Source organism: Lentinus tigrinus, assembly GCF_003813185.1.
Source record: "Lentinus tigrinus ALCF2SS1-7 unplaced genomic scaffold L226scaffold_84, whole genome shotgun sequence".
Lineage (NCBI taxonomy): Eukaryota > Fungi > Basidiomycota > Agaricomycetes > Polyporales > Polyporaceae > Lentinus > Lentinus tigrinus.
The window spans coordinates 38-22,545 of record NW_027137993.1 but is presented as its reverse complement, the minus strand read 5'-3'; the positions used below and the strand labels follow the sequence as shown (position 1 = coordinate 22,545).

Genomic DNA, 22,508 nt, shown 5'->3' with positions numbered 1-22,508 from the left:
GACCTTACGTTCAGGTCCTCTCTCGCGCCTCCTCTCTATCTCCAAGCAAGCTTGCGCGCTGCTCTGAGGACTGTACAATGCCTCCATCTACAAGAACACGCCCCACTACCGCCACTCGGACTACGAAAACCACCTCCAAGTCGAAACAAGCCTCCACCGATGATCTCGCAGACGCGTTGGCCAGCAAGCTCACAATTTCTGACAGAAAGGGCAAGGCGAAGGCGACGAATCTTACTTCACAGGAGCGCAAGGCAAACGCCATGCGTGCTGTCAATGCTGCTTCCAAGTCTCTCTCGGCCCTCCTAGAACAGCGCTCGAAGGGATCACAAGCCAAGCCTGACCGCTCTGCCACGGAGTCCGTCACGAAGCAGGCGATATCGGCGCGAAAAGACTTGAACATCTTACGGGAGCTTAGCCCGGGAGAGGTGGATATCGAACGGGCCGCGTCAAGCATGGTCGGGAAGTTGATCAACCTCGAGATGGTGCGTCATGATGTTCTCTACCTCATACATAGTTGCTAACTTGCATCAGTATTCTGTGTCGCTTGGGATACTACAAGATATGCACGCACCCCTGGTCTCGCTCTACCACCCTGCTCCTACTCAGCTCGCGTCTTCACCCCTAGCATTGCTCGCCCTTCCTCTTCATGACGGAACCATATCTGACCTCCATCTTAATCTCCTCTCCACTTATTTTCTGCACGCGCTCAATGTTATTGCGCAAACTACAACCGACTACCCTACTTTGGTCACTGCACTGTACGACTCTGCCAGCCCCACAATTCTCCACTGGGCTCCCGCATTCGTACATCTCCCGGAGAAGCAACAGGACCATCTGTACACCCAAGCGTATACAATCACCTCTCGCCTTGCTTCGACAGTGTCTCCTCCCGCAACAGCATATGCTCTCCGAATGTTCTCTCTTCTCTGCCTCGCTCACACTCGACCTTCAGTGATTGCCGCGAACACTTTCTGGCAGCAAGTGGTCAAGTTTACTGCCATGTTCGCCAACACAGACTCCGTTACCCCCGCCGAGGGAGCTAAGCAAGTCTGCGAATCATTCGCCCATCTACTCGCTTGCGCTGAGAACAGACAAGACGCGAATGACTTCATGGCAGGGGCAGCCTTCGCGCGTTTCTGCGAGTACTGGAGCAGATTTGCGAAGCAGGTACGAGGTTTCTTCCTGTCCAACCAATGACACGTTGAGTTGACTCAATCATCATGCTAGGCTGGCGACCTCCGCGCTCTTGAGCGTATCGGTCGTCTCACGCAGATGACAAAGGAGACCGTTCAGCCTGAGGAGGACCTCGCCGCGATCGAGACATCAACACTCTGCACGACGCTTGCACGGGCTCTGGCAGTCTTCGAGCACTGGTCAGGTACATCATCGTGTTGTATTTCCTCCAGACCCAAGCTACAACTAAACCCATACAGAGCATAGCACGGATTTCACGAACAAAGTACACGAAACTTCTACTGTTATCAAGAGTTGCGCAGCTTCTTTTGCGCAAAGTGGGCCTGATCATGACCGCGTCAAGCGCGGGGTCGAACGGCTACGCCGCGCTGTGGTCAAGCTTACCGAGTCCACGGATAACACGCTCCCCACAGATGTCAAAAAGTGTGCGAAGGCGGTACTGGAACAAATCATCGATGTGCTTTCCGAGGCAATTACCCAGGTGCGTTCGAACGAGAAGCCTAGCGAACCCGAGTGGTTCCTGATTTCATATACAGTACAATGCTCGGTCGTCCAGCACGTTCACGCCTGTATTGGAAGGACTCTTCGCGCTCGCCCGCTCATCGTTCGCCCTAAACAAGCCTGATACTTACGACGTCGCGCATACTCACCTGTCTCGTGCCACCTCGCTCATCGCCCCCGAACTAACGCTGACGCTGTCCCCAGTCATGATTGCAAACTACACACGCTGTGTAGCGAGCACATATCACTACATCGCTGGACAGTTGTATCAGAACGGCCGCTACGATCATGCGGTACGCTTCATTGAGGAGAGCTGTCGGCTGGGTCAGCAGGCACTCGAGCTGTACCAAACGGCGAAGAGGAATGCGAACAGCATGGAGATGGACGGGGAGACAAAGGGCAAGGAAGAAGCTTGGTCACAGTTGGAAGAGCAACTGTGGCGGCGATGGGAGCTTCTTGGGGTGTGTCATGCGAAGACCAGCGATCGCAAGGTGCGCGCATTCCTTGATCCATGATTATCGCTGCTTGGTACTGAACACCGTTGCAGTCTGCGTATGACGCATTCCTCAAGAGTATCAGGGCGTTTCCGTTTGCGTTGCACTCGCTGGTTCGAACCGCACGCTCTACCCCTCCATCTCTCCTTTTCGAGAGCGCCCCTGCGTTGAAGCAGCTTGGCGCGCTCTTGGATCGGGTCACGTACATCGCCGCGTGTGAACTCCTCCAGTCCCCAAGTGCCGTCTCTGCGCTTTCGTGGTTCCCCACTGGAAACGGCGAGCTAGATCAGAACGGCAAGTGCATCGTCGGTGCATTGCTCGAGCGGCAAATCGGTAGCTTGGAGGAGAGTAGATGGAAGCAAGGAGTACGGGAGGTCCTGCAGGTTCTCCTCGATGACGCGCTCCTCGTATATGACGGCGAGGAGAGACCTGTCAGACATGCCCGAGTTCTCTTGAAGAAGTTGGAGTTGGGATATCACTCTGGGTCTTCAGCCTCCGCGGGCATCCAACGTGCTGGAGAGGATGCCCAGGCGTTGTTGTCCCGACAGGTAAATCTATCCCACGTGATCTCTATGCGACCAGAGCGTTGATCAATATTGCAGGATTTCGCGCTTGACGCGTCTCTCGCACGCTTCTGCCCCGAATTCCTCGCATCTCTCCATCTCTGGCTCGCTGTACACGCACACCGCACCCGCGACGCCTCCCACTCTCCTGCTGTGATCTCACATGCTGAGGACGCCTGCAGAGTTATCCGGTCCATGGTCCCTATTCCCGCGCCGAGACTATCTCTGGGTCGCAAGACGGAGGTCGTCCAGCCTGCCCCCGCAAAGAGGACCACAAGGATCGCGAGGGCTGTTCCCAAGGCTGCTCCCAAGGCGAAGGCTGCTACAACGAGGGCAAGGGCCGCACCTGTTACTCCCAAGAAGCGCAGAGGTATGTGCTCGTAGAGCTCCAAGAATTGGATGTACTTAAGAGGTACTGGCCCATAGCGTTGGATCCCGTGTCATTGAACGCAGCTGTCACCACACCCCCCAAGGCTGCGGCGGTGACCGGCAAGATGGAGTTCGATGACTTCGCGAATTTCATCCGACTTATTCGTACGTGCAATGCCTGTGATAGCTGCATCTTTGTTAGTCTAATGCAGTACTCACAGGCATGGTATCCCACCTCATTGGCCTCGTGGGTCATGTCCTGGTACGGGTGCAACTCCTCAACGCTGCACGCAAGTTGAGCGAGCGACACATAGGCGTCGCTTCAGAAGGTATGTGGTATTGTTGGGCTCTTCTTGTGATCTAGTGGTGATCGAGACACATTGCTGTCAGTATACGTTTCCCTCACCATCGATACCGCCCACGAGTACGTCAAGTTAGGACGCGCTGAGAAGGCTGTTTCCATTTTGGCACACGTCCTGCCTGCAGTCAGGAATGGTTCCTTGCCTCAGGACGTCGCCATCCTGTTCCTCTTGCGTTACTCCGAAGCGTTGGCTGCCGCTGGCGAAGTCCTCAAGGCGTACGTGACATTCCTCCAGTTCGATTTTTATATACTCACAAGCTGCTTCTTTGCATCAGATCGGTGACATACTGTGATGCAGTGGCTGCAGCTTCAGACTTCATAGCTGAAGAGAAGGGCCTACCCACTGCCCATCGTATTCGTATTCGGGCTGCTCTTCTGGAGCGTGCTGCTGAGGCAGCGCTATCCTACGCTGCTATCCAGGATGCACGGGTGAGTGTACCTCTACGTGTCAACCTTGCTCTCTCTCAACGAAGCTCCGTCAGGATGACCCAACTTCGTCGATCGAGGGACTGTTGCAAGCGCTTCGCTTATGGAACCGTGCCATCGATACGATCTCGCGACTGCAACCAACCGCGCCAAAGCCACCTGTAGACGACAACCCCTTCGAAGTGACTCCAAAGGAAGTAGACGACGCTCAGTCAGAGACTAAAGTCCTCTCACCGCGAGCTTCTCGGGCCCAGCTCTTCCTGGATTCGTCCGGATGGAGACTCGCAGAAGGTCTCTTGTCTACGCTTCTTTCGCTCTCTCAAGCATATGCTGCTCGCGGTTCAGCGCGTGAAGCAGAGTTCTTCGTTCAGCAGACGAAGGATCTCGCACAATCGCTGCATGCACCTGTCATGATCAGCCGGGCTCTCGCTCAGCAGGGCGAATTAGAGATACAGCTCGGACAGCTCCAGGAAGGTCATCAGTCGCTCATGGACGCTGCTGAGCTCGTCATGCACCTAAAAGGGCCCGATGCCGTGGAGATAAGGCGGCTACAGGGACGGTATAGCCAACTTCAAGCGGACTCGAAAGGCGCCAAGCAGTTGTTCGAAGAGGCGACAAGCTTGTTAGACGAGCTAGGGAATATGTTCGCGAGCTTGGATGGTGGTAACATGTGAGTACTCATCGATCAACATGTCACTGTGGAATCTAACTCTCTCCTCGCCTTCAACGCAGCGCGAGGAAGTCGCTAGTTGTTTCACCAAGATCCATGAATGCCCAGATGTCGGAAAGCGTGCTGGCACCGACGTTGCTCGCCCGAGTGTTGCGGCATCAGAGTGAGTTTCATGCTCCCCTGATCACCTAGTTGTTCTGACGTCCCGCAATTAAGTCTCACTTTTGCACGAGGTCGGAGAGGAGTACAACAATCTCCTCGAACGCTTCGCGAGGCTACCGCACAATGCAGATGCCAAGGTGCGAATTTAACTGAATGAATTCCCGACCAGTATGTTTAACAAGACACCACTCACTCAGGCTGAGGAGATCGCTCTGCGAGCGAAGTTGACCTTAGACGAGGTATACTCCCGCTTCCGCGCTGACATGTTCCTGAGCTCTCTCGCGGAGTCTGGTGAGTTGATTATGCATGCCAATGTTACAGCGAACTCAATCCAACTCCAAACAGCAATGACGATTCCTATGGGTGTCTCAGGAGAAATGGTCTCCTCTGCATCGCAGGATATGCTGGAAACCCTCGCGACGGCAGAAAAACTCTTCTGGGAGCACATGAGTTATATCGCTCGACGCGGCCACGTCTCGTCTGTTCGCGAGGCAGCCGTCTGTCTTGCACTCATCAGAACTTTCCGTACGAGCTTGGGGCGAGGCGACAAACACACGCCCGTGCTAGCTGCTCAATTACTTGGTCGGTTCCTTCACCAACATGTTGATATCGCCGAGCTCACGCGAGGACACAGATGCGTCCACTGTTACCACTCTTCGCAGGGAGATGCTTGAAGTCATCCGTCACAAGTTCCTGAATATGGACGCGATGGACGACTTGCAGTGGCCGTTGATAACCCCGAATGGCTCTCCACTCCCTCCGGTGTCGAAGCCGAAGCGTGCCACTCGTTTCAGCTCCTCGTCCCTCCTCGATTCTGATGACGATGAGCCAATGGATGATGTGGATCTCAAAACATACTGGGAGGCTGTGGCGAAGCGCTATGAAGCTCAGTGCTTCGATGCCCAGCGCATGTCGGTCAGCCAGGCAGACTCGCTTCCGCCCAACTGGACCGTCGTCAATGTGAGCATAACGGAGGACAGGCATACGATGTTCGTCACTCGCCAGAAGGCTGGCAAGAAGCCCCTCATCTTCTGCCTGCCCTTGAAGGGTCGACGTGAGGGCGAAGAGGACGAATACCTCACGTACGAAGACGCGATCAAGGAGCTTCAAGAGACGATCCGGTTGAGTCACGAATCGACGCGCCAGGCCGTTGATATCAAGAAGGATGACAGGGCCGCTCGTACAGCATGGTGGAAGACTCGCACGGAGCTCGATACGCGGCTTCGCGATCTCCTGGCAGATATTGAATTTTGCTGGCTCGGCGCGTTCAAGGCATGTTTTGTTGCTCTCCCTTCGAACAACGGATACTAATTGTGGATCAATCAGACAATCTTCGTTCCTTCGCCAGACGTCGCCCTCGAGGACCTGGACGCGCTCCGGTCACGCTTGGACAATGTATTCCAGGGTAGTCTGGTCTTCCAGGACAAGAAGCCCAAGACTCGTATTGGTCTCGACGATGGACTACTTGAATGCTTCTCTACGCTGTCACCCTCATGTCGTGATGAAGAGCTCGAAGACCTGGTGTACTTCATCCTCGATCTCTACCAGTTCCATGGCGTCCCCGTCGCGATCTCAGAGGTCGACATGGACGCGGTCGTGGTGGAGATCCGCACCGCGCTGGAAGAACATGCGGCCAGGGTCAAGGGCCGTACCTCTCAGGATGACGATGCCCATATCTTCCTCGTACTCGACAAGAATGTCCAGGGTATTCCGTGGGAGTCTCTCCCCGTCCTCAGGGGACAGAGTGTCAGCCGTATACCAAGCATGGACTTCCTCCTGGACCGGCTCGAGTTCTCGCACGGGCGCAAATGGGAAGATGGGAGCCCGCAGGATGGTCTGGTCGACCGAGCTGCTGTTGATCCGCGGAAAACATACTTTGTACTGAACCCCTCGGGCGACCTTAAGGGCACAGAGGGCCGTTTCGCAGATTGGCTCAAGGGCATGAAGTCTGCTGGCTGGGATGGAGTTGTCGGACGTCCGCCAAGCGAGCAGCAGTTCCTCGATGCGTTGACCAATCGAGACCTTGTGATGTGAGTGGACTTGGAATTTCGTTCGGTAGTTCGCATCTGATGATCTCTTGTAGCTACTTTGGGCATGGGGGTGCTGAACAGTACGCGCGCTCGCACAAAATTCGCCACCTGCCTCGATGTGCAGCAACAATGCTCTGGGGCTGTTCATCCGGCAATCTCAAGTACATGGGCGACTTCGACCGCACCGGAACGCCATACCACTATATGTTGGCAGGCTGGTACGTTTTCTGCCGGCATGGTAACCTTCAACACAAGGCTGACGCTGCTGTGACTGCAGTCCGACGCTCGTCGTGAATCTATGGGATGTCACAGACCGCGAGATCGACAAAGTCTCACAGGCCGTCTTCGATGATCTCCATCTCACGGCGGATCCAGTGAAGCAGTGGCGAGCAGATGGGGAAACTACTGGGAAGACTTCTATCGTCAAAGCGGTCGCTCGGGCGAGGGACAGTTGTAAACTGAAATACCTGACTGGCGCTGCGCCGGTTGTTTACGGGATACCCTTCTACTTGTGATATCCACGGCTGCATTGCTGTATCTACTACTGACAACTTTACATACCATATCACATACTGTATTCGTGCATGATCCTTCTTGAATCCGACATCGGCATTGTAGACAATCTTGGCTTGACTCTTCCCGTCCGAGCAATCGCGAGGATCGGAGACGGGTTGGACGTCGCCTTGACTGTGATAGTTGTGAAACAGATCTCTCTAGAGAATCGTATTCATCGCTAGTCGTTACATGCATGTCGTGACACTGGAGAGTTGCAGATGAAGGCCTGGTATGCCTCGACTCGTAGCAGGCTAAGCTGTACATTATCAATACATCACATCACGGCGCCGGACTGATCAATTACAGCCTGCTCTTCGTAGATGCCATTCTATCTGAGGAGTGTTATATATTCGTCGGGACTTGCGAATCAGCGTCCATCACTCACTGTTTGTGTTCAGGAATGATATCCGATCCCTGGCCCTTCGTGAGGTAGTCGAGGAGGTTGGTGAGAGCGCGAAGCTCCATCTTCTTCTGCGAATCGCACGTCTCGGTGCCCATGTGCGGGAGAAGTGTCGCGTTCGGGAACTCGAGGAGGCGCGGATTGACTTCTGGCTCGTTGGGGTAGACATCAAGCCCGACACCGCCCAACTGAGAATCCCCTCATGAGCATCCTGGGTGCACAAACTTTTGTGGATGACTTACGTGACCGTCTTCGAGCGCACGAATCATCGCAGCCTCGTCGATGACCTTTCCCCGTGCAGTGTTGACGATGACCGCGCCCTTCTTGAGCTTCCGAATCATCTTCTCATCGACCATACCTTCCGTGTCTTGACGGAGCGGGACGTGCACGCTGAGGACGTCTGCCTGGGCGAGCATCTCGTCGAGTCTGTCCGTTTCGAAGTACTCGCACCAATCGGGGGCCAGTGGGTTCTTGCCACGCGAGTAGTAGACGATACGCATGGGGAAGGCGTGTGCGAGCTCCGCGAGGCGGAGGCCGATGCCGCCAAGTCCGAGGATGGCGAGTGTGCGTCCCGTGAGGTCGTGGGCATTACCGGCCTTGTGCCCTGATTTCCACTTGCCTGCACGGAGGTTCTGTTCCGCATGCGCAAAGTGTCGCAGTGCAGAGATAACCAGGTAAAGAGCGGTGGTGGCGGTCGCGTCATCAACGGCCCCCGGCGTGTTGGAGACAGTTATTCCTGGGATAAGAAGGCATGAGCGGAAGAAACCACGACTTCTGAAGCTGTCCTGCTTACCACGCTCCTTGCAGGCAGTGACGTCGATCTGGTCATAGCCTGCGCCATTGTGTGCAATCCACTTCACGCTGGAAGGAAGCTTGGCGATGAGCTCCTTATCGAAGATGCCAATATAGTCCGCGGAGATGTTGTGCCTGTAGATGCCGACGATACCATCGTACTTGCCGCCTTTCTGGAGGCCAGCGAAGAACTCGTCGCGGTTAGATGAGTCCATACGCTGTAAAACATACGTCTGAGATCGACGAGTCCCTTCCCTTTTGAACCGAAGGTACGTACGATAACATCTGCGATGCCCCGAAAGAGCGCCTCGCATTCCTTGTGCGCCCAGGCGAGATCACCTAGACAATGCGTGAGCCGCGTTCACATCTTGCCAGCCATGCATAGCCACTAACCACAGATCATAACGCGGACCATGTTGGTCAGTTTGGCTCTTTCACTGGAGTGGAGGAGGGAGATCGATGTCACTGCACTTATAGCTCCCGCCGTTCGTTAGAGCTTTCGGGCCGCGTCTCCCGATGCCTGGTCACGCGAAACCACGCCTGCAGGCTGCAGCGCATCATGGACTCCAGGGAAGGACCCATGGTCATCATCCGAAGACCGTCAAAGACTCAGGTGGTCAGGTTGACGAGGAGCAAGAGGAAAACGAACAGGAAGGTATAAATTGAATGCTGAGTAACAGCGCTTGAGCCGCTTGCTCTTCCCCTTCTCCCAACCTGCCAGCAGTTAAAAAGCGAACCTTCAGTTTATGGGCGTTGTATACTCTCATGCTACTTCAAATACAAGCCGACGGATAGGTACTGTCCTCCGCGTGGGCCACTTGCGGACGCGGACGCGAGGAGACGTCTTGGCACGCCGAGTGGGCAGCGCGGGGAGATAGAGGATAGAATGCGAACGGGCCGATTGAACGAGCTAGCTCGCTGGTGAAGTGAGGCAAGGCGAAGAATGGCAGACAGGAAGAGACGGGGTGAAGTACTGTGGCTTGTGTGGACTCTGACGTTGTAGCCCGTTCGCATCGCTGCCGGATGTCACTTGGCAGATAGCATGCTCATGGTCGGGAACGTGGGCGGCGTTCAAGCAGGGAAGCCATGTCGACGGAGGAGGTCGTCGTGGTCGGGTTCGTCGTCGTAGTCGATGGCGAGCAGCAGTACAGCGCCACCGCGGGCCATGCGCGTTGTTGAATCACAGAGTTGAACGTTGAACCGCCACGACCACGACCACGACCACGACTGCCATGTCCAGCTCGAAACCTCGTCCTTCTGAAGCACTCCCTGCTCCCAACAGGCATGAGCCATGGAGCATGGACCATTGGAGGTCGTGCCTCATCACTCTCAACGGCACTCCCCTTCCGCGGGGCACTGTCGCCTATGCCATCGGTGTCGCCTTCCCCCCAGAAAATGTCCGTCCCATCGCAGAAGCATTATGCAGCCCCGAGCGGATCAGAAAGAACGGCGACAACTATCTCGCCTCTCTCCTCCTTCAGCTGATCGAGATGGACATCTACCAGACCATCCTCCACATCCCCCACCCCGACACCCGCGAACGGCTCATCATGTGGGTTCTTCGTGTCACCCCTGGCCGCCGCGGCCAAATACCCACAGAACGCATCGAAGACGAGAGATGGAAGCGCTTCTACCAATACCTCTACAACCGCGGTGTTAGCAAGGACGTGCTCAGGAGCTTCAAGATGTGTATTACTCCCTGGCCTCAGGGCGCTGCATGTGCGTATCTCATCCTTGTTTCCCCACTATGCTCTCTGACGCAATATACGCGCTTCAGATCCTGTCTGGGTTCCCGACGTGCTCATGCGGAAGTTACAGAAGCAGGCCAAGCAACCGCAGGCTGTTCAGTCAGATAAGAATACGTCCAAGAGCAGTACAGCACTTGCGGCGCCACCCCCCAGCTCCTTACAGGTAGACATCGAGCCCAACACCGCCCAACTGAGAATACCCTCATGAACATCCTGGGTGCGCAAACCTTTATGGATGACTTACGTGAGGAACGTGGTCCGCAGCGTCAGCCTCCTCCTCCTCCTGCTGACCTGGAGGAGCATCGACTTGTACGATCCAAACCCGCACAGCCCGACGGGAGTCCGGTCGCACAAACAACCCGCGAAGAACTCTCCACGCTCAGCGCCCCGGCCTTCCCGCCGCCGTCCTCGTCAGACCGCACCCCACAGTCGCTATCGTACCCCGCCTCTATCGCCCTTTCCTGTCTCACTTATCACTCCTAAAAGTGAACCTTCAATTTATGGATGTCACATACTCTCATGCAACTTCAAATGCAAGCCGACAGATAATACTGCTCAGCTCACAGACCGCCGAATTTAACGCAAGCTAAAGAAAATTATGATACTAAAGTCTGTCACCGCACCTCTGACTATATAGAAAAGCCATGCCATTCCCCTCACGACATCGGCGTGCAATAGTGTGGGTATACGACTACATAGGTACAAGCGTATGGTAGGAAGTCATTACGAATCCGTGGATACATGCATGGGATGATAGAGAAACAACTGCGACAGCACAGCAACATATGTGTGTACGTACACGACGACGACGACGAACCCGTCCCAGCCCAACCAGTAGCACCGAGAAATCAACGGACATTGACAGCAACCCAGACTCTAGAACTAGAACCTCCGCGGCGCGCCCACGAGGCCCTCTATCGACTGGTGCTCGAGGTCGTTGCGCGCCTTGAGGATCGCCGCATGCATCTCCTTCATCTCGTTGCCCAGCTTCACGCCGAACCTGCTCAGAATGTCGCGCTGCCACGCGTCGTACTTCGCGTTCACGCGCGCCTGGACCTGCTCGTAGTCGATGACGCACACCCCAAACGACTTTTGCGTCTCGGACGTGTCGAACGTCGACCGCGCCTTCTTGATCTCGGTGAGCAGCTGCTGCCAATTTGCGAGCGAGTCACCGAGGCGGTTGAAAACGTATTCGGTCTCGAGGTCCCAAAGCGACTGGAACTGGAGCCACTTGGCGACGTAGTCCGTTAATGACTGGACCTTCTGCTCGATCAACGAGAACGGCCGCTCTAATGTCGAATCGGGGAACTTGGTGAGCTGCGGAGGGACGGACGGTCAACGCCAGTCTGGAGCATTGTTAGAGAAAGGAAAACATACGAGAGAGGTATAGGTGAGGTCGGTGGCCACATGCCCTTGCATCTGCAGTCCAATCTCATACCGTGAACTCTGTATCCGTCTTAGGCGACAGACGGTACCTGTGCACCAATTCAATACTCCGATATATCCGTTACTTAGCTGTCAAGACTTACCGAGCCACTCATGCAATTGACGGATCCATACCTCCCGCGCGTGTTCAATTGGAGGATCGAGGAAGATGACCTGGTTCTGGATCCGAATCTCGTGGACAATAGGTGCCAGAACCAGTTGCCCTTCAGTAGACTGCAACGATGCAAGAAATGAATACTTCTGGCAACCATACTTAGGACGGTCAACATACCTTGTCATCCTTCGCCCGCTTGTCTCTCCGTTTGTTGTTCAGGGTCACGGGTTCTCTCCGGGTGTCTCCGTCGTCCGCCCGCTCGAACTCATGGCACCACTGTTGAATGACAGCCGTAACCCGCTGGAGGAGGATGCCCTCTATCCGCTGGTCGAGCTCTGAGACCCAGTGATCCAGGTTGGCGTAGCCTTCAAGGTTCAGGCGATCAATCTATGCGAAAGGATGAGCATGGTGCTGATATAACAGCCATAGCTGATACACGTACGGCTGCTTGGATCTTGCCAAGGAGTTCCCGGAACGCATCAGGGGTGTATGGACATGTCGAGAGCTCTTCCACCGATCGCAGGATATCCTTGTACAGGTCGATAACGTTGTTCGTCTTGTCCTGCAATTCAAGAATAATCAATAAACGCAATCGAAACATAAACAATCTTGGCCGCACCTGAAGGATGGAGACTATGCTAGCAAACTCCCGGACAAACTGGATATGCCGGTTGTCGCGAGCACCATCGGTGGAGACATATCGCGCGGTATCATACTGGTTGACAAAGTAGTCCCACCGGATGTTCATGCCTACCAGCCCATCAGCTCCACCAACAAGGACTGCACACCTGAAACAACTCACCCTTCGTGACCATCCGCTGCGCCTCATTCCGATACTCGGCAACAAGCCACTCGATGCCCTTATTATTCTCCACCAAATCCAACGTCTGCCCATACGTCCGCACCGTCTCCATCAGACTGACCGCGTGCGGGTACACCCGCTTCGCGTCCTTGGCCATGTTCGTGATCGCATGCGGCACCTGGAAGTTCTGCCATAGCAGGTTCCGCACCTCCTTGAACAGCGTGATGATCTGGGGGTCGAAGTTCACCGCGAGCTGGAACCCGCCCCCGCGCAGGCGCACAATTTCGAACAGGCGTCCGCCCACACCCATGTCGCGCCGGTTGATATCGTGCAGCCATGCCTCGTAGACCGGGCGCACGTCGAGCTTCTTTCGGAACGCAGACGACTCGGACTGGAGCTTCTGACCCTCGGCGTAGAGCTCCCATCCCTTTCCGAGAACGTCCTCGACGCGCTTCATGTACGTCTGCAACTGCCGGTCGATCTGTCGTGCCCAGATGATAGCACCGGATATTGGGGGAAGATCGCGCATCTGCGACATGTGGAACGCCTCGGAAAACCGATACTGTGTTTTGAACTGTGCGTGTTGCGACTTGTCAGACAGATACTGATATGCTATAGCGCGACAGAAGACGAACCTTGTCGTGCAATCGCTTGATGTCCTCCTTTACGGAGTCAATGAGCTGCGTCTGGTACTCCTGGATGGCACCACGAATCTGGAACACGGAACCTGAGCATTTCGCCAGACTTGAACAACCAACTAAAGTGCTTACCTTCGGACGAACGAACAGCGCATTGAACTTCGAAAACACGCGGAACATCTCGTTGGCGTTGCGAGCCGTCCCCAGCCTGTCGCGCAACCGTGCAATGATCTGGTTCTCCACACGAGCCACCCGCTCGTTGTACGCGTTCTCGGCCGCAACCCAGATCTCGCTACCCTCTGCAGACGAAGTCGGTAACGAAGCATGCACGTCAGGCACGCGAAGTGCTCACCTGTCGAGACATCGAGGACATCTATCCGCTTCATGACCTCGTACGCCTCCTTGACTTCCGCTTCCATGTCCATGCCGCCCATTTCGGTCCCCACGGTGCCCAAGCCCTTCGTGGGCCCGGTCATCACCGCGAGCTGCTCATGCTGCTTCCGCCAATCGCGCAGGTAGCGAATGCGGTCTTGAAGCTTCGCGTGCGCGGGGATGACCTTAATGGGGATGAACTTCTCCTGGCGCTTGCGCGTGACCTCACGCGCGACGTTCGTGAACTCCTTCATGTGATCGTCCCAAGTACGGAAGATGGCCATGGTCTGCGAGAGAAGGCGCTCAAAGGTCTCATAAGGAGTGTAGAGCAGTCGGTGGGAGGTCAATACACGCAAGAGCTGGTCGTTGAAGTCGCGGGAGATGGCTTCGACGAGGGGAAGAGCACGCCGAATTGGGTAGGGTGAGAGTTTGAGCTTTCGGTTCATATGGCCAAAGATGAGCACGACCGCTTCCTGGATCTTGTCGAGGTCGGTAGCAGATAGCAGCTCGTTGAGCGGGAAGTCCTTCATGAGCTGATTGTACTTGTGCACTGCGGACGCGTACAGTTGAGGGAGGCACGGAGGGAAAACTCACCGAGCGACTTACCAGTGTCTGTCGCGTCATTGAGACCTGTATCTGCGATGAAACTGACGGTGGCGTGGAAACGCTTCGCGTTGCGCAAACAGTCCATGACCATGGTGACCTCTTCGCTCCGGAGCTGCGCCTCAATACCCTCAAGCGCGCGTTCCAAGCTGAGCCAGAAGTTGATTTCCTGAGATGCGGTACCGGAAGCGACGTCGCGAGTGAGCTTGGTGACGGTCTGGATGGACTTGATCCATTGGTTGACGTGACTCTGGAGGGTGTTGAGGAAAGAGCTGTCGTTGAGAGTCTTGGTGGGGATATCGGAGATGTTGGGTCTTGAGCCATTGGCGCGTGCTTGCTCGACTATGCGTTGGATGAGAGGATGAATGACGAGGTGAGTCTCGGGAATCTCGACATTCTGCTGAAGATGGAGGAGGGAGAGTTCAAGCTCGGCAAACTTCTTCTTCGTGACGGGGATTCCTGGATTAGTAGATGAGATGACGGGTGAACCATGGAACGGGGAGAGGAACTGACCCATTTTGCTGTCGCCGTCCTTGCCTCCGCCTCTTGCGCCGACGAAGGCCTCAAAGTATGGCTTCATGGCGCAGCTGATGACGGCATGCAAACTCTCGTAGGGAGTGTCATCGCTGCCGAAGAGATTGAGGATGTGTAGTTGAGTGGCCAAAGGGGATGTAGGGTCGAGGATGGGACCGCGTTTGATGATAGCAAGGGTCATGACATGAGAGGGGTCGTAAGTGAGGTTCTGCGTGAGCTTGTAGGAGTAGGTGGGCGGGGCGTCTTCGGCTGGGCGAGTTGAGCACGAGAGTGTGAGGCGAGAAGGGGGAGGAAGACTGACTTTCTTGTTCGTCCTTCTTCTTGACGACATAGACTACACCGCCGCCCTCGCCTGCGAAACGCGACACTCGGTCGTCAAAGTCCTCATCGAAGAGGGATTCCAGCTCTTCTGGAGGAGCGCCAAATATTGGAGGAAGGAGAGAGAGAAGGTATGAACGAACGACTGAGGGATCGAAGGAGATGGCGGGCTCGGAGATGGGGTCGTGGAGGTCGCCATTGCCGTTGAGATTGCCGTTGAGGACGCCGTTTGTGCGTCCGACGCCATTTGTGAACGAGGCTAGGGGCGAATCCACGCCTGCCATGGTGGATGTCGTGGGGTCGGCGGGAGGAGGAGGTGGCAGGAGAGAGACAGTCAAGCAAACCTGAAACGGACAAGTCCAGCTACGCGTCCCACCACAGGCGCTCGTGCTGCTATCCTCCTTCTCCTCCTCCTCCTCCTCCTCACCCACAACGCGACTACTTAGCCCGACTATAAGCCATTGTCCGTCACGTCTGGGATAGTCTCGCAGGGCCAAGCACTGTCGCGCCCCGCACGCGAGGACCCGCCTTCACGGTCATCTCGCATTCACGTCATCTTAACTCGTGTTCTCTACCCGGTCGACCATGGCACAAGCACCGACGCCAGCCAATGCAGCACCCGCTGTGAGTACCCTTTCAAGTCTTATTTTTCCATCTGACCGTCCACCAGTGGAGGCAGTTCGTCTTCTTCGATGTCGTCCCCGTCAAGGACATACACGACCTTGGCAGTTCACCTGAAGTGTTCCGGGTAATTCAACATCTACCTCCCTCTCCCTCTGCGCCCTTGACCAATAGTGCAGAAAACACCAGAAATCTCGACCATCGTATCCTCTTCCGTCGGTCTCATAGTCGCCGACATCCATGGCAGTGTCTACCTCGTCAACCGCGACTTTGAGATCGCAAACAGCTGGATTGCCCACACTGGCGGTCGCGTCACCCACATGGCCGAGAGGAGAGGCATCCTGATCACGCTCGGCGTACGTCTTCCCGTCCTACTTACCCGATCAACCGCTCAACTTTTCCTCTCACGTAGGAAGAGGATACCGCACGGCATCCGTTCCTCAAGGTCTGGGACCTGCAGACTTTCGACAAGAAGACCGGTGCACCCCTCCTGCTTCGCTCAGCCAAGGTCCAGAGCGGAAATCGCCCCCACCCTGTACGTCCTCTCTAGCTCTGCGTACCCACCATTCTGACACGCTTGCCTAGGTGTCCACCATTGCTCTCTCTGCCACCCTTTCATACCTAGCCATCGGCCTGGGTGACGGCACTGTCATCCTCTACCGCCACCTCGACCAATCCATCTACTCCACCTCCGGCTCCCTCAGCACCCTCCCCAAACCCCGCGTCATTCACGAGTCTGCCACAGAGCCCATCACAGGCCTCGGCTTCCGGGAACCCACAGAAGAGACTCCCCACGTCTACCTCTTCATCGTGACAACAAATCGCACCCTGTGCTACCAAGCCTCAGGCAAGGGTAGTGGCGGCACTCCTACAGTCGTCGATGAGATAGGTGCCGGCCTTGGTTGCGCGACAATGGACTGGAAGGCCCGAGAGATTGTCGTCGCACGAGACGAGGCTATCTACTGCTGTGGGACCGAAAGCCGAGGGGCGTGCTACGCATACGAAGGTACATCCTAGAATCGAAGACTCAAGTGCGAGCTACTCATTGATCAAGTCAGGTCTCAAGTCCCGGATACACACCCACCGTAACTACATTGTCATCGTATCCCCTCCGTTCACGCCAACTGCGTCTGCGGCGTCTGCAACAGTGCGAAATTTTGTCGCAAAGAGCGTCGCACCATCAGGTTCGGAGATCGCGAAAGTGACCGTGTTTGACCCCGAGAACAAGTTCGTTGCGCATTCCGGTACCTTCCCCGAGGGCGTCCGGGAAGTGTTCTCGTCATGGGGAAAGCTGTATGTCCTCTCAAATGACGGCAAGGTTTGCATCTACAATTGTGAAGCACGACCTATTCTCACCGCACTTGCTAGCTCATGTGTCTCGAGGAGAAACCCACGTCGGCGAAGCTGGACATGCTTTACCGGAAGGGACTGTATCTCCTCGCCCTAAACATTGCAGAGACCCAGAAGCTTGACGAGTCGCACATCGCCGATATCCACAAGCAATATGGAGACCACCTGTACACGAAGGGCGACTATGATGGCGCAATGCAGCAGTACATTCAGACCATCCGCTACGTTCAGCCCAGCTATGTGATCCGCAAGGTCAGCCTTGCCCTGCCTGTTTGAGATCGACGATCCTTTGTACTGACTGCCATCTTCGCAGTTCCTGGACGCCCAGCGGATACATAATCTCGTAACGTACCTTCAGGAGCTTCATTCGCTCGGCCTTGCCAATTCAGACCATACAACGCTGCTGCTCAACACATACACCAAGCTGAAGGACGTGTCTCGCTTGGACAGCTTCATCAAGCGCGAATCTCTTCGGGTTACTGGAGAAGAGGGGAAGGACGAGCTTCCCTTCGACCTCGACACCGCCATTCGCGTATGTCGACAAGCAGGCTACTTCGAACACGCTTCCTACCTTGCAAAGAAGTACGAGAGACACGAGGACTACCTCCGTATTCAGATTGAGGATGCGGGGAACTACAAGGATGCCCTCATGTACTTGAGGCGTCTCGGAGCGGAGGCGGTAAGTTACATTACACTACACCCCGTCCGCTCACGCTAACCCTCTATGACAGGCTGAGAGCAACCTTGCACGATACGGCCGTGCTATGCTGGACAATCTCCCAGAAGAGACGACCGATCTACTCATCGACATATGCACCAGTCTCGCGCCCCTCACCATCGAGACCGAGGAAGCCGAGACCTCTCCTGTCAAACAAGCCTCCGGAGGCCCATCTTACCTATCCTACCTCGCTCTTAACCGCATCCCTGCTGCCAGCGCGGCCTCTCCTGTAGACACCGTACCAACTCCCACCGCCGCACTGCCAACCCCCGCAAAGCCGACAGAGCCTGCCCGTCGCGATTCCGTCCAAGACGCCTCACGAGCATCCAACTCACCTCCCGGTACTCCCACGACAGCCACACCAGCAAAGGCCCAAGCAGCAAATACCGTCAAGCGTCCCTCGCCACGCCTGTACTTTGCGCACTTCGTCGACCACACCGGGCACTTTGTGCGTTTTCTCGAGACTGTCGCACGCAAGCGCTGGGGCCAGACCCTCGAAAACACCTCCGAGCCACTTCCAGTCGAGGCCGACCCAAACGCCGATGAACAAGCCGAGAAACGGGACCAGGTCGCCGTATGGAACACGCTCTTCGAGCTCTACCTCTCTCGCCCCCCATCCGCCTCCGACGCCAACCCAAACTCCAAGGCACTCGCGCTCCTCCAGAACACGACGCTCCCTTACGACCCGACGCACGCGCTCATCCTCTGCTCCACACGCGGCTTCACCCCGGGGCTCGTGCTCCTCTGGGAACGCATGGGCATGCACGAGGACGTCGTGCGCTTCTTCATGGATCGACACCACGACGGCGACGCGGACGCAAGCAGCGAGGTCGTGCGGCGCGTGCGGCAGTACGGCGCGGGCCGCCCGCAGCTGTACCCGCTCGTCCTGCGCTTCCTCACGAGCACCCCGGCGCTGCTCGCGAAGCACCGCGACGACGTCGTAGATGTGCTCCGCGTGATCGACGAGGAGAAGATCATGCCGCCTGTGAGTGTAGTGCAGGTGCTCAGCCGGAACGGGGTTGCGAGCGTCGGGCTGGTCAAGGAGTGGCTCATGGCGCGCATCCAGAATGCGAGGCAGGAGGTCGATACGGTGCGTTTGCCTTTCCCTTGTTGATCTACCGCAGCACGCTGATAAGCTTGAAACCAGGACCAGCAGCTCATCGCCTCGTATCGCTCAGAGACCCAGGAGAAACTGCGCCAGGCCGAAGAGCTCGCGGACCCCGACCGCCCGCGTGTCTTCCACGTCACGCAATGCTCAGCATGTCAAGGGGGACTCGACCTCCCCGCGGTGCACTTCATGTGCAACCACAGCTACCACCAACGGTGCGTTCGTAGCAGTCCCATCTATGTTGCAGTCTTCACTCATCCCGTGTTCCAACCCAGGTGCTTGGCGGAGAACGAGACAGAGTGCCCGAACTGCGCTCGGGAGCACGGCATGATCAGGGAGATCCGACGGAACAACGAGCGGCTGGCGGACCAGCACGACCTCTTCCTGTCGGAGGTGCGCGAGGGCGGCTTCAATGCGCTAGCGAGTGGGTTCAGCCGGGGGACGTTGAACATGTCTCGAGTGGACGATGTGGCCGCGTGATACTGTGCTCTTTCGTGATACCAGTGCTCTTGCTTTTCAATGTTACCTGTAGATTTTCGACCAGTGCCCTCGCCCAGAATTGGTCGGGTTAAATCCAAGAACCGGTACGATCGACAATAAGAAACGACATGTACCAGATCCGTCAAACTACCCCCAGTCTACTGCTCACCGACCGGCTGGTCGATGACGGTTCGGAGCAACTCCATCTCCTTCCGGATAACGCAAAGCATGATTTGGACGGCGTCGAACTCCACGGCGAGCCGCTGCTCATTCCTCTTGAGTGCCACTGCACGAGCCAGAGCCAATTCGATCGACAACCCTTGTACGTCCTCCTGCGGAAGGACTAATTTCTGCAGCAGGACGTCAGTCTCAGCAGCAGTGTCACCAGACAACATGACTAACATGGTGGGTTTCATTGGCGGCTTCTAGCAGTTGCACAGTAGCTATGTGAAGTTTGACGCATTCCTCTGAGTGCTGCTGATACAAGGTGTCTTCGCTGATTCCAGGACCTGGCTATATCGGCTTCAGGTAGGAACTTGATGAACAATGATGAAATTCAGTAATACACCGATATGCCGTCTTCGATACAGCCTACTCGTACAGCTGCATCGCGAAAGCATCTCATCGCAAACTACTCCTCCATCTCAGGGCTATCCAGAGGGAAGGGGGTTCGATTGTCCGCAGCATCGCTGTGAGGAGGACATGAGGCCATCGAGATTCTGGCGACGACGGATTCGCATACTCCTCGCACTGTGTTTGAGACATGTCAGGTTGTGGTGGTGGTGGTGAACGCGCGGAGCTCAAGCGCACTGAGTGACACAAGCGGATCGCAACTTCCTAACGTGGAAGTTGTCCTCGGTGCGGTTCAATTGATTTGGAACATGAACGTGAACAATGAACATGAACGTTAACGTGCTTACACGCAGCGTATCCATTCTACAGCTCCGTCTTCCCCCTCCCTTGAACTTCACATGTCTTCTCTGTCACAACGCCAACTAAGCACCTCCAAAAGGTCGCTTCCCATGTATTACACCAGCAGCAATGTTGCCGTCCTACGTGCCCTCCCCAGTCATCTCCGGGGAGGGAAATCCTCCAAGTCACGTCTCGGACGACGTGGTCCCCCCAAGCATTCCTCCTCTCCGCTTGGCCTCTATTCATTTAGCGCAGAAGCCTCTTCGGACCAACGGTCACACTCCCCGCACCCCAGTCCAGATCTCGTCGAGCCGCGGTCGAGCAAGCTTCGGATTTGTGTCTCCGTCGTCCAATCCGCGAGCTCGCAGAGCATTCTCGTCCTCTTCAGTCACGTCCAGCTGGTCCTATTTTGGGTATGAGTCTAACTCTAAAGGCGGTGGCGATCGGTACTAAGCCATACCTTCCAGAAGACGCGCTGAATCGTCCGAATGCCAATCGTCAAAACATGCAGGAGCTTGAGGACGACATTTCGCAGGAGTTGCAACGATTGCAGGAGAAGATTCGTCGTTGCTCTGACGGTCAACGCAACACCAATCGCACGCTTACGTGCGTGCTATCTGCCTCTGTATCAATGAAGCAGGTGAGCGCCTCGATCGCCATCTCGACTGGTGAGTGAGGATTCCTTCGTATCGGTGGGTGGTTCTACATTGACATGATTCACATGTAGGCAGACGCAAGGGAAGACGTTTCCGTTCATGCTCAGCCAAGCTCAACCAATCTACGCACGGAGCATGGCACCTTTGCAGGATTCGTCCCCGGTCAAGATCGTGTGTTCTATTGGCCGCTTGCTCATGAGGATAGGAGACCTCATGAATTATTTATATTTCTGTAGTAGACGTACAACGCGAGGGTCGCCTGTGTCCTCCTCGTCTTGCTTTCCGCTATCCGTGTCTCTCCTCCTTCGGATGGCCCCGCACATGATGGCAAGGAGATTGGCAAGGATGTTGTTACCTATGAATACAAGCAGGTCAGTTGTTGCGTTCTCGTTCTCGCCGTGTCCTGGCCTAATCGTCTGAGTAGCCCGTTCCGATTCCCCAATACCTCATCGCCATTGCCATAGGTAACTTCCGCTACCGTGCACTCCCGAAGGTCGAGGGCAAGGAGTGGTCGACGGGTATTTGGGCCGAGCCTGAGCTCATCGACGCTGCGTACCGGGAGTTCAGCGAGGATACTGGCAGGTTCGTGCCCGTTCTGTAGTGCGTGCTCAGGTAACGGAGAACTCAACTCGCAGTTGATGGTGCCTAGGTTCCTCAACACCGCGGAGAAGATCTTGCCGCCGTATAGGTTTGGGGTGTATGACCTTGTTCTTCCTCCGTCGTTCCCTTATGGCGGCATGGAGAACGCGTGCCTTAAATCCCTCACACCCAGTACGTGGACGACAAGTGTGAAGTGAAGCCTCACTCACCTGATTAGAACAGCTCTCTTCACCGGCGACGCACACTTGTACGTCGGATATCCGTTCTCTGTAAGCGCATTCTCATGTGCCATGTTCACAGGTGGATGTTGTCGTACACGAACTGACACACTCCTAGTTCGGTAACGGCGTAACGTATGTATGTCGGCTCAGTTACCCCCGTTCATGCTCTCACGACAGACTCTCGCAGACAAGCGAACTCGACGCACTTCTGGCTCAACGAGGGCTGGACGACGTACATTGAACGTCTGCTCCTGCAGCTCCTGCACACGCCCGCCGACGGCGGGTCCTCATTCCTCATCGGATACAAGTCGCTGCAAGACACGCTGAAGCAGTACGAGGAGAACCCCAAGTACCAGCGGCTCGTGATCGACTTTGAGACAGGCTAGGACCCCGACGACGCGTACGACACGGTCCCGTGCGAGAAGGGTGCGAACGTTTTGCTGCACCTGGAGCGCATGCTGGGGGGGCTTCGACGTGTTGTTGCCGTATCTCCATGTCCCGCTCCGTCAAGACACGCAAGGTATGATCGATGAGAAGGTTGTCCGGAAGCTCAAGAAGGGCGCGGCCATCGTCAACACTGCACGACAAAAAGTCATTGACGAAGCCTCGATGATCCGTGCGCTCAGCGAAGACGGTCACGTAAGTTTTCCACAAAGTCTATGCACACAGAATGCTCATGATGGCATTTTCACTTGGGCGGTGTTGGGCTGGATGTCTACCCCAACGAGCGGGAGGTCAATATTCAATCCGCGCCTCCTCGAGTACCCGAA

At 55.8% G+C, this 22,508-nt stretch overlaps 8 protein-coding genes across 8 annotated transcripts; 5 read left to right on the top strand and 3 right to left on the bottom strand.

Annotated features, from left to right (window-relative positions):
• Positions 1-2: 2 nt before the first annotated feature.
• On the top strand, positions 3-7,653 carry L226DRAFT_385981 (uncharacterized protein). Its single transcript, XM_067674430.1, has 20 exons — positions 3-482; positions 532-1,167; positions 1,228-1,378; positions 1,434-1,675; positions 1,731-2,186; positions 2,243-2,737; positions 2,792-3,122; positions 3,179-3,286; positions 3,343-3,450; positions 3,512-3,698; positions 3,758-3,911; positions 3,965-4,578; positions 4,641-4,741; positions 4,795-4,877; positions 4,938-5,031; positions 5,086-5,322; positions 5,375-6,012; positions 6,067-6,770; positions 6,824-6,988; positions 7,048-7,653. Exons 1-20 carry the CDS (start codon positions 78-80, stop codon positions 7,283-7,285), a joined length of 6,147 nt encoding a protein of 2,048 aa, XP_067528483.1. The 5' UTR covers positions 3-77; the 3' UTR covers positions 7,286-7,653.
• On the bottom strand, positions 7,441-9,101 carry L226DRAFT_496282 (uncharacterized protein). Its single transcript, XM_067677553.1, has 6 exons — positions 8,911-9,101; positions 8,795-8,856; positions 8,519-8,735; positions 7,968-8,461; positions 7,711-7,913; positions 7,441-7,653 (listed from the first exon to the last, which is right to left on the bottom strand). Exons 1-6 carry the CDS (start codon positions 8,930-8,932, stop codon positions 7,626-7,628), a joined length of 1,026 nt encoding a protein of 341 aa, XP_067528482.1. The 5' UTR covers positions 8,933-9,101; the 3' UTR covers positions 7,441-7,625.
• Positions 9,102-9,187: 86 nt separating this feature from the next.
• Positions 9,188-9,640, bottom strand: L226DRAFT_386009 (uncharacterized protein). The gene has a single exon (XM_067674431.1). It carries the CDS (start codon positions 9,529-9,531, stop codon positions 9,286-9,288), a length of 246 nt encoding a protein of 81 aa, XP_067528481.1. The 5' UTR covers positions 9,532-9,640; the 3' UTR covers positions 9,188-9,285.
• A 109-nt stretch (positions 9,641-9,749) lies between these two features.
• On the top strand, positions 9,750-10,473 carry L226DRAFT_576852 (uncharacterized protein; the record flags this gene model as incomplete). Its single annotated transcript, XM_067685452.1, has 2 exons — positions 9,750-10,236; positions 10,295-10,473. 2 exons carry the CDS (start codon positions 9,750-9,752, stop codon positions 10,471-10,473), a joined length of 666 nt encoding a protein of 221 aa, XP_067528480.1.
• Positions 10,474-10,823: 350 nt separating this feature from the next.
• On the bottom strand, positions 10,824-15,402 carry L226DRAFT_541137 (dynein heavy chain). Its single transcript, XM_067682011.1, has 13 exons — positions 15,056-15,402; positions 14,734-15,003; positions 14,224-14,679; positions 13,598-14,167; positions 13,378-13,544; positions 13,243-13,320; positions 12,608-13,181; positions 12,425-12,555; positions 12,248-12,367; positions 11,983-12,192; positions 11,795-11,924; positions 11,643-11,740; positions 10,824-11,582 (listed from the first exon to the last, which is right to left on the bottom strand). Exons 1-13 carry the CDS (start codon positions 15,354-15,356, stop codon positions 11,148-11,150), a joined length of 3,540 nt encoding a protein of 1,179 aa, XP_067528479.1. The 5' UTR covers positions 15,357-15,402; the 3' UTR covers positions 10,824-11,147.
• Positions 15,403-15,475: 73 nt separating this feature from the next.
• Positions 15,476-19,457, top strand: L226DRAFT_517741 (uncharacterized protein). The gene is made up of 11 exons (XM_067678522.1): positions 15,476-15,696; positions 15,743-15,820; positions 15,873-16,049; positions 16,106-16,228; positions 16,279-16,699; positions 16,752-17,011; positions 17,062-17,295; positions 17,357-17,722; positions 17,775-18,851; positions 18,909-19,084; positions 19,145-19,457. The coding sequence occupies exons 1-11, from the start codon at positions 15,658-15,660 to the stop codon at positions 19,347-19,349; spliced, it is 3,156 nt and encodes a 1,051-aa protein (XP_067528478.1). The 5' UTR covers positions 15,476-15,657; the 3' UTR covers positions 19,350-19,457.
• Positions 19,458-20,250: 793 nt separating this feature from the next.
• On the top strand, positions 20,251-20,849 carry L226DRAFT_385950 (uncharacterized protein). The gene is made up of 2 exons (XM_067674429.1): positions 20,251-20,674; positions 20,729-20,849. Exons 1-2 carry the CDS (start codon positions 20,321-20,323, stop codon positions 20,738-20,740), a joined length of 366 nt encoding a protein of 121 aa, XP_067528477.1. The 5' UTR covers positions 20,251-20,320; the 3' UTR covers positions 20,741-20,849.
• Positions 20,850-20,989: 140 nt separating this feature from the next.
• Positions 20,990-22,300, top strand: L226DRAFT_541134 (zincin; the record flags this gene model as incomplete). The annotated part of the gene is made up of 7 exons (XM_067682010.1): positions 20,990-21,088; positions 21,157-21,288; positions 21,553-21,688; positions 21,740-21,786; positions 21,818-21,829; positions 21,854-21,870; positions 21,926-22,300. Coding segments are annotated over 7 exons (642 nt in total), but the record flags the coding sequence as incomplete, so codon positions are not given.
• Positions 22,301-22,508: the final 208 nt, after the last annotated feature.